This window comes from Coccinella septempunctata, chromosome 2, assembly GCF_907165205.1.
Source record: "Coccinella septempunctata chromosome 2, icCocSept1.1, whole genome shotgun sequence".
Lineage (NCBI taxonomy): Eukaryota > Metazoa > Arthropoda > Insecta > Coleoptera > Coccinellidae > Coccinella > Coccinella septempunctata.
This window is the reverse complement of record NC_058190.1, coordinates 1,979,923-1,992,873: the sequence shown is the minus strand read 5'-3', so window position 1 is coordinate 1,992,873 and position 12,951 is coordinate 1,979,923. Positions and strand designations below refer to the sequence as shown.

General features: G+C 37.2%; 1 protein-coding gene across 1 annotated transcript; it reads right to left on the bottom strand.

The window, feature by feature from the left end:
- Nucleotides 1-107: 107 nt before the first annotated feature.
- On the bottom strand, nt 108-11,965 carry LOC123308719. Its single transcript, XM_044891509.1, has 7 exons — nt 11,943-11,965; nt 11,155-11,336; nt 7,914-8,066; nt 7,682-7,855; nt 508-640; nt 302-454; nt 108-242 (listed from the first exon to the last, which is right to left on the bottom strand). The coding sequence occupies exons 1-7, from the start codon at nt 11,963-11,965 to the stop codon at nt 167-169; spliced, it is 894 nt and encodes a 297-aa protein (XP_044747444.1). The 3' UTR covers nt 108-166.
- Between the last annotated feature and the right edge of the window lie 986 nt (nt 11,966-12,951).

Below are 12,951 nucleotides of genomic sequence, written 5' to 3'. Positions count from 1 at the left end.
CTGGTTATCGAATTTGGGACACCCTGTATAGTAGGTAATGAAAAATTAGAGACAACACCTTATTTATTATATTTACAAATTGCTACACATTCGGAGGATTCTATTCGAAAAAAAAATTAAAAGATTTTCCATTTTCTCCATAGCGAATTCACGTCACAACTTGACATCAATATGTTGGTGTATCCACCCATTGATAACCTTTTTTGGACTTTTGATCGTATCCATACTTGACACATTTCTTCCTATAAATTAAGAATAGAAAAGGAGGTGGCATTCAGAGCGTTAAGCATATGGTACCCACCATCTATTTCTAGATAGGCAAGAGATTCTTTGTTCCGATGCAAAACATTTTGGAGCTATAATATTGAAGTATGCTACACCCAGCGAATTACTGATGACATCTCCGTTACCCTTCAAGCATTTGAAGAAGTTGAATTCACATGCGCAATGTAACCTGAAAGCAGTAACTTCATGAGAAATATGAACTGCCATCATACGCTTCTATACCTCTTGAAAAGACTTTTATTTTCCAATCCGAATTTTTCTTCTGAAGGCTCTATCCGATCTTCGCAATCTTCGTGCGTTTCGCAACATGTGCCAGCTTCTTCTTCGTCTTGTTCAGGATAACACCAACCCGGCCCTAGAAAACATAGATTATCAGTTCGCAAAGTTACTAGGCCTGGAGATCAACATTTTCGGGTCGAATATTGCCTTTAAAATTAAATTAATTTCATAAATACTGAGGCCAAAAACACTACTCTTCGCCATTGATGAGTCGATTCGGTACATTGAACTAAAGAAAATTCAATGATTCGGTACTACCATAGACTTAAAATAATAATATTATAAGTCTATGGGTACTACCCATCCCTGTCTGTGATCGGCGCTAACCTCACTTTTGTCAAACTGACGACTGACTCAGATTTCTTTGTTTTATTTATATAAACGTCAAAAACCTAGAATTTCTGAAGGTTTCTTCCTCATTTACGATCGAGGATTAACTGCAGTCCAGTACAAGTCAAAAACTCGTATTAAATGCTGGCGAGTTCTACAGAAATATACTATCCGTCTGTTCCGATATTATCAGTATTTCAGAGACGATGCCTATTATTGGCCCAGTCGTTCGAGTTTTATTGTTATTCGATTGCGGGCCAGTAAAACCAGCAATATCGGAACAGGCCCTATATCTATCGAAATACTCTAGCAGAGACAACCTTTCTCTATGTACTCTAGAGCTAGGCAGCCAACAAGAAAATATCGAATTTTTTCTTTAGTTCTGAAATTTGACCACCAATTTCACAACTCAATCAACTCAAATCAAGATAGGTAACATAATATAAGGAACAAATTATAATGTTATCATCCCTTCTGGAACCCAAGAAGGAAATTCGGGATATACTCGAGCGTGTCAGGTTAATACAAAAGGGGGGATACCTTGGACCCTGTAGAGAACTCCTACCAAAAATTACTCCTGTATAGAGGAGGAATTGTCTAAGTCTAAGACAACCTGTCAGAATAGTTAAAAAAAAAACGATCATTCTACATACTAGGGCGTGTCAGATCGGCCACCGAATGCTAAGTTGAGCTTCTTCAATGCTAAATGACAATCTACGTCACTCGATTCGTAGCTTGTCATTTATATTAGCATATGAAAACGCTCAACTTCGCATTCGGTGGCCGGTCAGCCTAGGATTTATGTGGTTGATTACATGTTGAAAAGTATATAATAATAATAATAAGCTATAAAATATGAGCCGATGCAGCATGACATGATCACAATTGAAGAAGTAAAATCAGCTATCAGAGGACTGCACAACTGGAAAGCACCTGGGCCTGATGGATTACAGAACTTCTGGATCAAGAAACTTTGGATCATGCATGACAAATTGACCTCCGGAATAAATGATGTCATTGAAAATCCTGAAAGAATGCCAGTATTCCTTACACATGGCACAACATACTTGTTACCTAAAGACCAAAGGAATACAGAAGACCCATCCAAGTACCGACCAATCACATGTCTTCCAACGATGTACAAATTAATCACATCGTGCATTTCAAACCGAATTCACAACCATTGCGAAAGGAATAACATCATCGCCATGCAACAGAAAGGATGCACCAAAGACAGCCGAGGGTGCAAAGAACAACTAATGATAGATTCAGTTATCTGCAATCAAGCGTTCTCTAAGCGAAGGAATCTTTACGCTGCGTACATAGACTACAAAAAAGCATTCGATTCTATACCTCACGAATGGCTCTTGACGATCTTGAAGATTTACAAGGTGGATACCAATATTATTAAGTTCCTGAAAAACGCCATGTCAACCTGGCGTACTAGTCTTCAAATGAAAGCAGCAGATTGCTCCATTACAACAGGACCTATTCCAATAAGACGCGGAATTTTCCAAGGAGACTCGCTGAGCCCTCTGTGGTTCTGCACTTGATTTTCCATCAAGAGCGGCAGTAGAACTATGATGAAACTGAATCATCTCCTTTACATGGACGACTTGAAACTCTTCGCATCTACCAAAAAACAAATGCAACTGATGCTGAAAATGGTGGAAGGATTCTCGGAAGACATCAAAATGAAGTTTGGACTAGAAAAATGTCGACTGCTTAACATAACGAGAGGGAAAATAGAAGATGGTACGTTCAAACTCAAGGAAGGTGCAGAAATTGAAGCATTAAAGGAAAGAGACGCATACAAGTATCTAGGCATAAAACAGGCAAGAAAAATCAATCAGACCCAGATGAAGAAAGAATGAACGGAGGAGTTCACCCGAAGATTGAGGAGGATAATGAGAACTGGTCTTAACAGCAAGAATCTGATAAAAGCGATTAACACCTATGCTTGCTCGGCGCTGAGCTATTCATTTGGTATTATCTCTTGGACGATGGAATAAGGACGATGCTGACTAAACACAATAAACATCACCCCAAAAGCTCAATAGAACGGACAGAGCTACCACGACATCTTGGGGGTAGAGGAATTGTTGATTTGTCCAACCGTATGTCCCAGGAAATTGAAGGACTTCGAAAATATTTCTTGAGCAAGGCAGCTTCGTCAGAACTCCATCGAGTAGTTTGTGTTGCTGATGGTTCTACACCATTAAAGCTACAGCAGGATCACTTGGAAACCGTCGAACACTCTGCAGAAAGTAAAATGCAAAAACTGATTGGAAAACCTTTGCATGGGAGGCACCAGAACGAGGTCAACCATGATTACGTCGACATATCTGCGTCGAACTACTGGTTGACTTCCGGAAGGTTGTTTCCTGAGACAGAGGGCTTCATGCTCGCCATCCAGGATCAGGTGATTCCAACAAGAAATTACATGAAATACATCGCCAAGGATGCCTCAGTGGCGGACGATAGCTGTCGTTATGGCTGTGCGACTCATGAAACTATCCAGCACATCACAGGGGGATGTCAGAAGTTGGCGGGTACGGAGTACAAAAATAGACATGATGCTGTTGTCAAGATTTTTCATCATAGCAACATCTGAGGTCACAAAAGGTTCCCCATTACAATTACCATCCGGATGCTGTATTGTAAAATGATCATCACAAGCTCTACTGGAATCGCACGGTTCTCACAGACCGGAAAATAACCCACAATAGACCAGACCTCATACTGCTCAATAAGGATGAGGACAGAGCACTATTCATCGATGTGGCGATTCCAAATAATAACAATCTTCTAGATAGGCACACAGAAAAAATTTCAAAGTACAGAGATCTCGAGGAACAAACCAGGAGACAGTGAAAGCTGAAAGATATGAAGACCATCCCTATTGTCATTTCATCTACAGGCCTGATACCGAAGAAACTACCAGAGAACTTGAGTAAACTTCAGTTGGACGAAAATATCTACAGAGTCATGCAGAAGGCGGTACTGCTGAACTGTATGCAAGGACATGAGGAATGCAGAGGAACGCCGTCTGCTCCGACAGAGTGTGGGTGGAGCAGGAATCCAACCGACAGCAAGAAGCCGAGGAGCGGCCCGAACCCGACCACCACCACGAGCCCAAAATCCTAAAAAGGGCTCCAACAGAGCTTAATCCTTTTGATATCTGAGATATTTGGGATAAGTGAATGTTCCTCTGGAGAGGAGTGTGAAAGCTGCAAGGCTAAAGTCATAAAGACGCACAGATAGTCTCTATCTCTGTGATTAAGTTTATTTGTAAGACTTCGCAAATAAATATTATAACTTTAGCCTCGCGGCTATCACACTACTCTCCAGAGGAACATTCACTTATCCCAGATATCTCAGATATCAAAAGGATTAAGCTCTGTTGGAGCCCTTTCCAGGTTTTCGGGCTCGTGGTGGTGGTCGGGTCCGGGTCGCTCCTCGGCTCCTTGCTGTAGGTTGGAATCCTGATCCACCCGCACTTCCTGTCGGAGCAGACGGTGTTCCTCTGCATTCCCCATGTACTTGCGTACATGGTTCTCGCCGTTCCGAGCAGTACCGCCTTCAGCATGACTATAGATATTTTCGTCCAACTGAAGTTTCCTCAAGTTCTCTAGTACTTTCTTCGGTATCAGGCCTGTAGATGAAATGACAATAGGGATGGTCTTGATATCTTTCAGCTTCCACTGTCTTCTGGTTTGTTCCTCGAGATCTCTGTATTTTGAAATTTTTTCAGTGTGCCTATCTAGAAGATTGTTATTATTTCAAATCGTCACGTCCATGAATAGTGCTCTGTCCTCATCCTTATTGAGCAATATGAGGTCAGGTCTATTGTGGGTTATTTTCCGGTCTGTGAGAACCGTGCGATCCCAGTAGATATTGTGATGTTCATTTTCCAACACAGTATCCGGATGGTAATTGTAATAAGGAACCTTTTTCGAACTTAGAAGTTGGTGTTTTAGTGCCAATTCTTGGTGGAGAATCTTGGCAACGGCATCATGTCTATTTTTGTACTCCGTGCCCACGAACTTCTCCCGGTGATGTGCTGGATAGTTTCATGTGTCGCACAGCCATAACGACAGCTATCGTCTGCCAATGATCCTTGGCGATATATTTCACGTAATTTCTTGTTGGAATCACCTGATCCTGGATGGCGAACATGAAGCCCTCTGTCTCAGGAAACAACCTTCCGGAAGTCAACCAGTAGTTTGACGCGGATATGTCGACGTAATCATGATTGACCTCGTTCCATGCAAAGGTTTGCCAATCAGTTTCTGCATTTTACTTTCTGCAGAGTGTTCGACGGTTTCCAAGTGGTCCTGCTGTAGCTTTAACGGTGTTGAACTATCAGCAACAAAAACTATTCGATGGAATTATTATTATTATTATTATTATATATTCCCTCAATCTGACAATTTTCGCGTGACAAAAATGTGTGGGAAAGCGGCAAACTTGCAAAAAAAATCACGTGAACATTCTCATCGAGCGTGTTGGCTTGTTTCTTAATTTGCAGCTAATGATTCAAGAATAACAGAAAAAATAAAATCTGACAGTTTCAGCAAGCCGAAAAAATTAAAATTGGCCATAATGAAGGTCACGAAAATCAATTTTTTTGATTTATCTCCACTCTTGGGATTCAAATTGTTTTCGCACTCATTATAAAAGTTTTAAAACATAACATTTTCTACAAATTTTGTTCAAAGCTTTTTTTTCTACGTTTGAACGTTTTTGGGATGAATATTAGATTGGGTTTCTAGAATGACCTTGGCTTTTCGCTTATGTGGCTGAGCTCCTCGACCATGACGCCCTCTAACTCGAAAAAGGTTAAGAGTATCTAAATTTACTTCAGACAAAAGATGTATAGAATTTTATTATCAACAACTTTCATAATGAATACAGAAACGATTAGGGGTACAGGAAGGGAGATAGTTAAAAGAAATGCTTTGTTACGTAACGACTTTTTTTGCATTTTCAAAGGTTCACTGAGACAATGCGTAACATCCGAAATGTCAGTCTTTTGAAAGGTAGCTTCCGTTGGGTCATCATATCCCCTAAAATTCTGACACGCTCGAAAAAAATTTTTTTTACCATTTTCAACTCTTCCATACGGCCAGCCCCACCACGCAAACTGTCAGATTAACATGAATTTGTTGAAGAGACACGTATGGCATATAGATAATATAATTATACAGGGTGGCCATTTGAAAGCGAAACAGACGAGATTACAGACGAAATAAATTTTTTCGATAGAAATGCTCGGACAGGTCGATTTCTGTTTCGAGGGGGACAACTTAAGATGTAGGTTACGGACGCATAGCGCTTCAACCCTTGCTACTACAACCCTCACCCCCAATTTTTGAATATGGAAGATGGGGTGAGTGATACCTCATTTGAAAGGTATTTTCATACTGATTTCAGCACAGTAATTGTTTTTTCATTTTATGCATTAGTTCTCGAAATATTCTTAACTAAGTATTTGAAAATGAAGTGGTGTTTTCATGGCACTTGTAGTGTTTTTTTGTGAAGAATCGACATTTTGAGCTTCAAAACAACCATGACTGTGGCTTCCTTCCTCCAATCCACTGACATAGAAATCTTTAATCAAGGTGTCGAACAAACAAAGCGTATTGCGAAGGAGCTCAATCTTGCTGAAACTCAATCTAAATTATCTTCGATATAATTTGCAGTATTTCCAATAACATGCGGTAACACTTGATCGATAGAAATCTCCAAAAAGTATAAATACGTACATATCTCTGATCAGATTACCAGTTAAGAAAATCAAATCATTAATGATGCCACAGAAATATTCCAGTCCTAATTCGTGAAACGATTTCCGACTTAATTATGAAGTGTTTTCTCAGTTGGCTTCAATAATGTTTTCATTTTGTTGATTATTGAATTCATATCTTTTTCAAAAAAATGAGAATCGATACTTTTTATTTATTACGAACAGATCATTAAGTTGGCTTACTAGTTCTTTGACATGTGAATTATTCTCAGTTTTGAATCGAGACATGTATGTGTTCTAATTCATTGTTCGACATGGTTTATTCAATTGCAGAGCGGGTGGAAATAATTTCACTTTTTTTTGCAAACAATCAATGTGCGAATAGAACCGCAGAATTCTTCAATCAACTTGTGGCTTCCTTTGAAGCAGTCATGGTTGTTTTGGAGCTCAAAATGTCGATTTTTCACAAAAAAACACTACAAGTGCCATGAAAACACCACTTCATTTTCACATACTTAGTTAAGAATATTTCGAGAACTAATGCATAAAATGAAAAAACAATTACTGTGCTGAAATCAGTATAAAAATACCTTTCAAATGAGATATCACTCACCCCATCTTCCCTATTCAAAAATTGGGGGTGAGGGTTTTAGTAGCAAGGGTTGAAGCGCTATGCGTCCGTAACCTACATCTTAAGTTGTCCCCCTCGAAACAAAACTCGACCTGTCCGAGCATTTCTATCGAAAAAATTTATTTCGTCTGTAATCTCGTCTGTTTCGTTTTCAAATGGCCACCCTGTATATAATTATAATATAATCTGACACACTCGAGTATGTACACCTGACGATATTTTTTTACATCTATGAAAACCTGCATACGCTTTCCCCACCGCTGAAAGTGCATAAATCATAGACCCTTTTTTTCCTTTCTACCATCTAATCTTCGAAATTCACTATAGGTCTCCACGATTTAACAACGTCTACTCCCCAACTATAGAAGAGTGAAAATGTACCTCAATTTCGGACATGAAATACCTACAAGGAAAATTTGCGACAAAGTCTAAGATCGCCTCTTTATCGACATCATGTGGTCCAAAATCATCATGGAAGTGTACCGTCCTCGTGCTTATCTCCTGCACCGTTGGGACGTCGTCATCGTGACTCGTATACGAGTTTTCATGCATTATCAGAGTGTCGTTCCACCCGTCCGTTCCTGAAATGAAAACCAGAAAATAATCCTCGTATTAAAAAAATCCCAGAGGAATTCTCACCGGGATAACTTCCTAGAAAAGTGAACGGGAAGTCCGGATTAAAAAAATATTCCTTGTCCGATGCTCCTGATCCAGATTTACCTTTCCTTTTATTCGGAATATTTTTCTTGTCGTTTATAGAATATTTAGCCCGCTTTCTTTGGAGAACAACTCCTGCAAGAAATCATTTTTGAGGAGAAAAATTCAAATAAAACTCATAGAATAAATTACAAATCGAATTGTAATAAAGTTTGAATTTTTTTTTAACAAAAATAGGGACCCTCATTTTAAAATAATTAGGTTTCTATTTTTTCGTTTTGGTTTCAATTGACATACTTTTAATTCCAATTGAGGATTCCCACATCGCATCGTTCGAAAACGTAAACATTTCGGACCGTTTTTATTCCTTTGTCAGATCTGGAAAACGATGTATCACCGTGAAAAACATCCTGATTTGGGAGATAACCGAGTTCGTTAGTGCCGATAAGCCAGACTCAATACATCTTCATTTTACCGATTGTCAGCACATGGGATACATTCCGTTTCCAGCTGGTGAGAAAACTCGGGAGGAACAGAAAGCACTCAGGGGTGAACCGCCTTTCCTTTTTTTTAATTGCCAGCGGTTTCGCTCTGCTGGTGTGAACACCCGGGGGGAGCAGAAAGCACTCAGAGGTGAACCGTCGTGTTTCTGTGCCGTCTCGCTCGAGCCCCATCCCTTCTGTGTTCCGACTTCATTGCCCGTTAAGTGTGTGTCTTAGTTCTGGCTTTCGAACAAATCACCCGTTGCGCGTTCGAAGTCGGATCCCATTTCCGTATCACACGCTCCGTGAATTCACCACCTTTGCGTTGCTATTTGTATACAGGGTGAATCTTTGACTCGTACGAAATATTTCTACAGTAGATTCAAAAATGTTATTTTTTGTTCTATCTCACAAACGGTTTTATCGAATGAAATGATTTTCGTTGTAGTTTTTCATTTATTCGATGAATCTTTTTCGAACACAAGATATCACCCACGTCTTCCAGTTTTCTCATTATGACCATTACGAACCATAAAAATACCAAAAATTCAAAGAACCCAAACTTGAAACTAAGTTGGATACTATCTAATGAATATTTGAACGTTTTGTGAAATAAAAGTATTTTTATATTTTCTCGTATAATACGCCGCGCCGTTTTCGGGTAATTTGATGTTTAAAATTAAAAAATAAACTTCTCACAAAAATTAAAGGAACAAAAAAATTTTCGGAATTTTTTGGTGATTTTCAACAGGCTGTATTTCAGTGAAAAATGGTCGTACAGGAAATAAAAAAAAACGCTTTTGAAGCTTGAAGACTCTAGTTTTTGAATTCATTGGTCAAAATTTTTTCGGAGCACTGGTAGCCATGCAATCCTTAGATTAAGTACGAAGAAAAAATTTTCAAAATTTTTCACATTTTTTTTTTGCTCTATGGGCATGGAAAAATTTTTTCGAGCTAGACCAATGCATAGGTCGCATAGCCTCTTTATTCAGATTCAATTTGCTTTTTACGGGCTTCAGATACGACCATTTGTCTTTGAGATATCAAATTTTGAATGCAAAAGGATCCTTTTTCACTCAACTGCCAATATCTCTGGAACTACTGGTCGCCCAGCGAGCTGCCAGGCGGCATCTTTTTCTGCAGAAAATTTCACACAAAAATCTGCTATGGTTAATTTAAAAAAAAAAAAAATTTCACCTTTTACGTTAACGTGAAAAAAGAGCAAAAAAATGCCATTTTTCCTTTTTTTCGTTAATCGCCAATATCTTCGTCAATATTGGGGGGAAAGCTTATAGGTTAGAAGAGAATTTTACAGTCTTATGTATCCCAAAGGCCCCCATAAATCAGTAGATTGATCGGTTCAGCGGTTTTCCTGGACCGATTGATTGAAATTTTGAAAAAATTAAGGGAACAAGGTTTTTGTTCCTTAAACTTGACCTAATCTTTTTAAAAATCAATAATTTCATTTTTTTCCACTTTTTACTCAATTTTGTGTTTTTTTAAGATTAATTATCGAAAAAAAAATCCAAAAAAAATTTTTCGTAAATTTCGAAAATTTCCAAAAAAAAATTTTTTGAAAATTTAAAACAAAATTCAGAAAAAAAACTTTTTTCTCGTTTTTTTAGAAATCGAGGTTTCTTACAAAAATTTTGAGTGATGACTGATTTACCGCCGGCATTAACGTTACCCAAATTTCAATCAATCGGTCCAGAAAAACCGCTGAACCGATCAATCTACTGATTTAGGGGGGCCTTTGGGATACATTAGACTGTAAAATTTTCTTCTAACCTAAGCTTTCCCCCCAATATTGACGAAGATATAGGCGATTAACGAAAAAAAGGAAAAATGGCATTTTTTTGCTCTTTTTTCACGTTAACGTAACAGGTGGAAAAAAAATTTTTTCAAAATTAGCCATAGCAGATTTTTGTGGGAAATTTTCTGCAGAAAAAGACGCCGGCTGGCAGCTCGCCGGGCGACCAGTAGTTCCAGAGATATTGGCAGTTGAGTGAAAAAGGATCTTTTTGCATTCAAAATTTGATATCTCAAAGACAAATGGTCGTATCTGAAGCCCGTAAAAAGCAAATTGAAGCTGAATAAAGAGGCTATGCGACCTATGCATTGGTCTAGCTCGAAACAATTTTTCCATGCCCATAGAGCAAAAAAAAATGTGAAAAATTTTGAAAATTTTTTCTTCGCACTTAATCTAAGGATTGCATGGCTACCGGTGCTCCGAAAAATTTTTGACCAATGAATTCAAAAACAAGAGTCTTCAAGCTTCAAAAGCGTTTTTTTTTTTTATTTCCTGTACGACCATTTTTCACTGGAATAAAGCCTGTTGAAAATCACCAAAAAATTCCGAAAATTTTTTTGTTCCTTTAATTTTTGTGAGAAGTGTATGTGATATTCGGAAAATTTGGTACTTTGGCTGAATGCAACTCTGTTCAAAAGATCAACAAATGTGTAATGTCATAGATAAACTTCTTATTCTGAAGGGAATTTTGTTCCTCCAGGGGTGGCACAGCTCATTATGAAAACCCAAAATGGCTATATCTTTTTATCAGAGTCGAATCGGAAAAATTGAATAGGAATAAAGTGTTTCGTTTGACCTCGAGAATCTACTGTAAAAAAATTTGTACGAGTCACGTATTTGTACACACCCTGTATAAAGTTGCACTTCATTGGTTTCAAAATTTGGCCGTTTTTCAACATTTTTCAAACTACACTGAATATAAAATAATTACCCCCATCAGATTTTGAATCTAGTGGAACTGGCAGGTAGTGCATGAAGTAGTCAGTTTTTCCAGTTTCCAGGTCCTCTCCATTTGCTACACCATTCGATTTTCCCTCTCGTTTATAATTCTCGTACCTCGCATGTTCATCTACTTCCCGACTATCAAGGGTGGGCCTGGAATGGGCAAGTTTCCTAAAACTCCAAAACCGAATTTGAGATTATTTATGGAAAGCCTTTTCTACTAGTTATCCAACACGTAAAAGATTCGCTTCAAAATTCAGACATTTCAGAAATACACCCTTCGAAACTTCGACTTCGAAAGCTTGTGACGTAGAATGCCTTTATTAAAGTATAGTAATTTTTGTTAATTCGACAACACTGGAACCGATCAAGAAGATATCCACAGATTACAAAAAATTGTTTCTGTAATCAGTGTCTTTACCTTCTTAAAACCGATGACATTTTGTGTCATTGTGTGTTTTTCTTGTCAAATGTGAATAATGTGATCATCAAACTTGATATTTATTACATATATGGTGATCAGAAAACTTTCATGACCATGACTGACACAAATGGGCGTTGCCGGATTGTAAAAATGACGTAGAATGTTCACAAGAGCACTTCTGAAATCAGAATTTTCGTAATCGAATACAGACAAAATGCAATATGTTAAAATTCGAAAAAAATATATTTCGAGATATTTGAGTTATAAGGATTTTTATGACATATATTTTGAAATTTAGGAAAATACCCCATTGAATGAGAAGCATTCGGTCGTTCGAAATGAAAAATTAGTACCTATGTTCAACATGTTCGGGCATCTTCTGTGATTTACAACTCAAAAAATATTTTATATTCCTTTGAAACCATTTCGAATTTGATCACGAATGATTATTAATTATATAGACTGGAAATTCAAAATCTGCAACCACACAGTGGCTACAACATAATAATATATCAAAACTTTTTGAATTAGCCGTTCATTCATTTCCAAAATAATTCATAAAAAATCTTATTCTCATCCACTTACCCGTGAAAGTCTTTTCAGCACTTTCAGTTGAATTTTCAATGAGATGAGAGGAATGAAATTTGAAATAAATGAAGAATGGATAGAATAAAAATTTATTCATTAATGAATAGAAATAGATAAGGTTATGAAGTAAAGATTAAAATAGAGGGATAAATATTTTGAAATAAAAATTAAAAGCCGAATAAAGGGTAAAAAAAGAAATGGAAATAAGGAAAGAATGTTTAAAAAAATGAAAAATAATTGAATATAATATTGAAATGAATAATTCAAAATAAAAATTGATAAAAAATTAATGAAAGGAAATGAAATACATATAAATACATGAAAATTTATCGATAAATGAATGAATGATTCTGATAATTAACTAGGCCCTTAGCTAGATGACGTAATCTAGACGATAATTAAAAAAAACCTTCGATCTATTTAATGACTAATCATTTATTTAGGTTTTTATAAATTTTTCTCACAATTCCCGTGAAATTTCATCCAACAGGCGCTTTTAGACACTTCGCATTAGACTAATTAGTTTGTCTATCGACGTTTCTACTCATTCCGTTTTCACCAGAAGTGATACCAACTCTAGTTTTTCAAACTGATAGCCCCACCTATATTTTATTATGAAAATTGATTCTCCATCGAACTCTTCGTTGTTTGAATGTCAAATTTCGTAATTTCCATCAGAAAATTGTATGTTAACGTGAAATTACGAAAACAAATTTGAAAATGGAGCCGTTAGCTGTTTACAGTTCACCTTCACTCACCTGAAGATGCCATTTT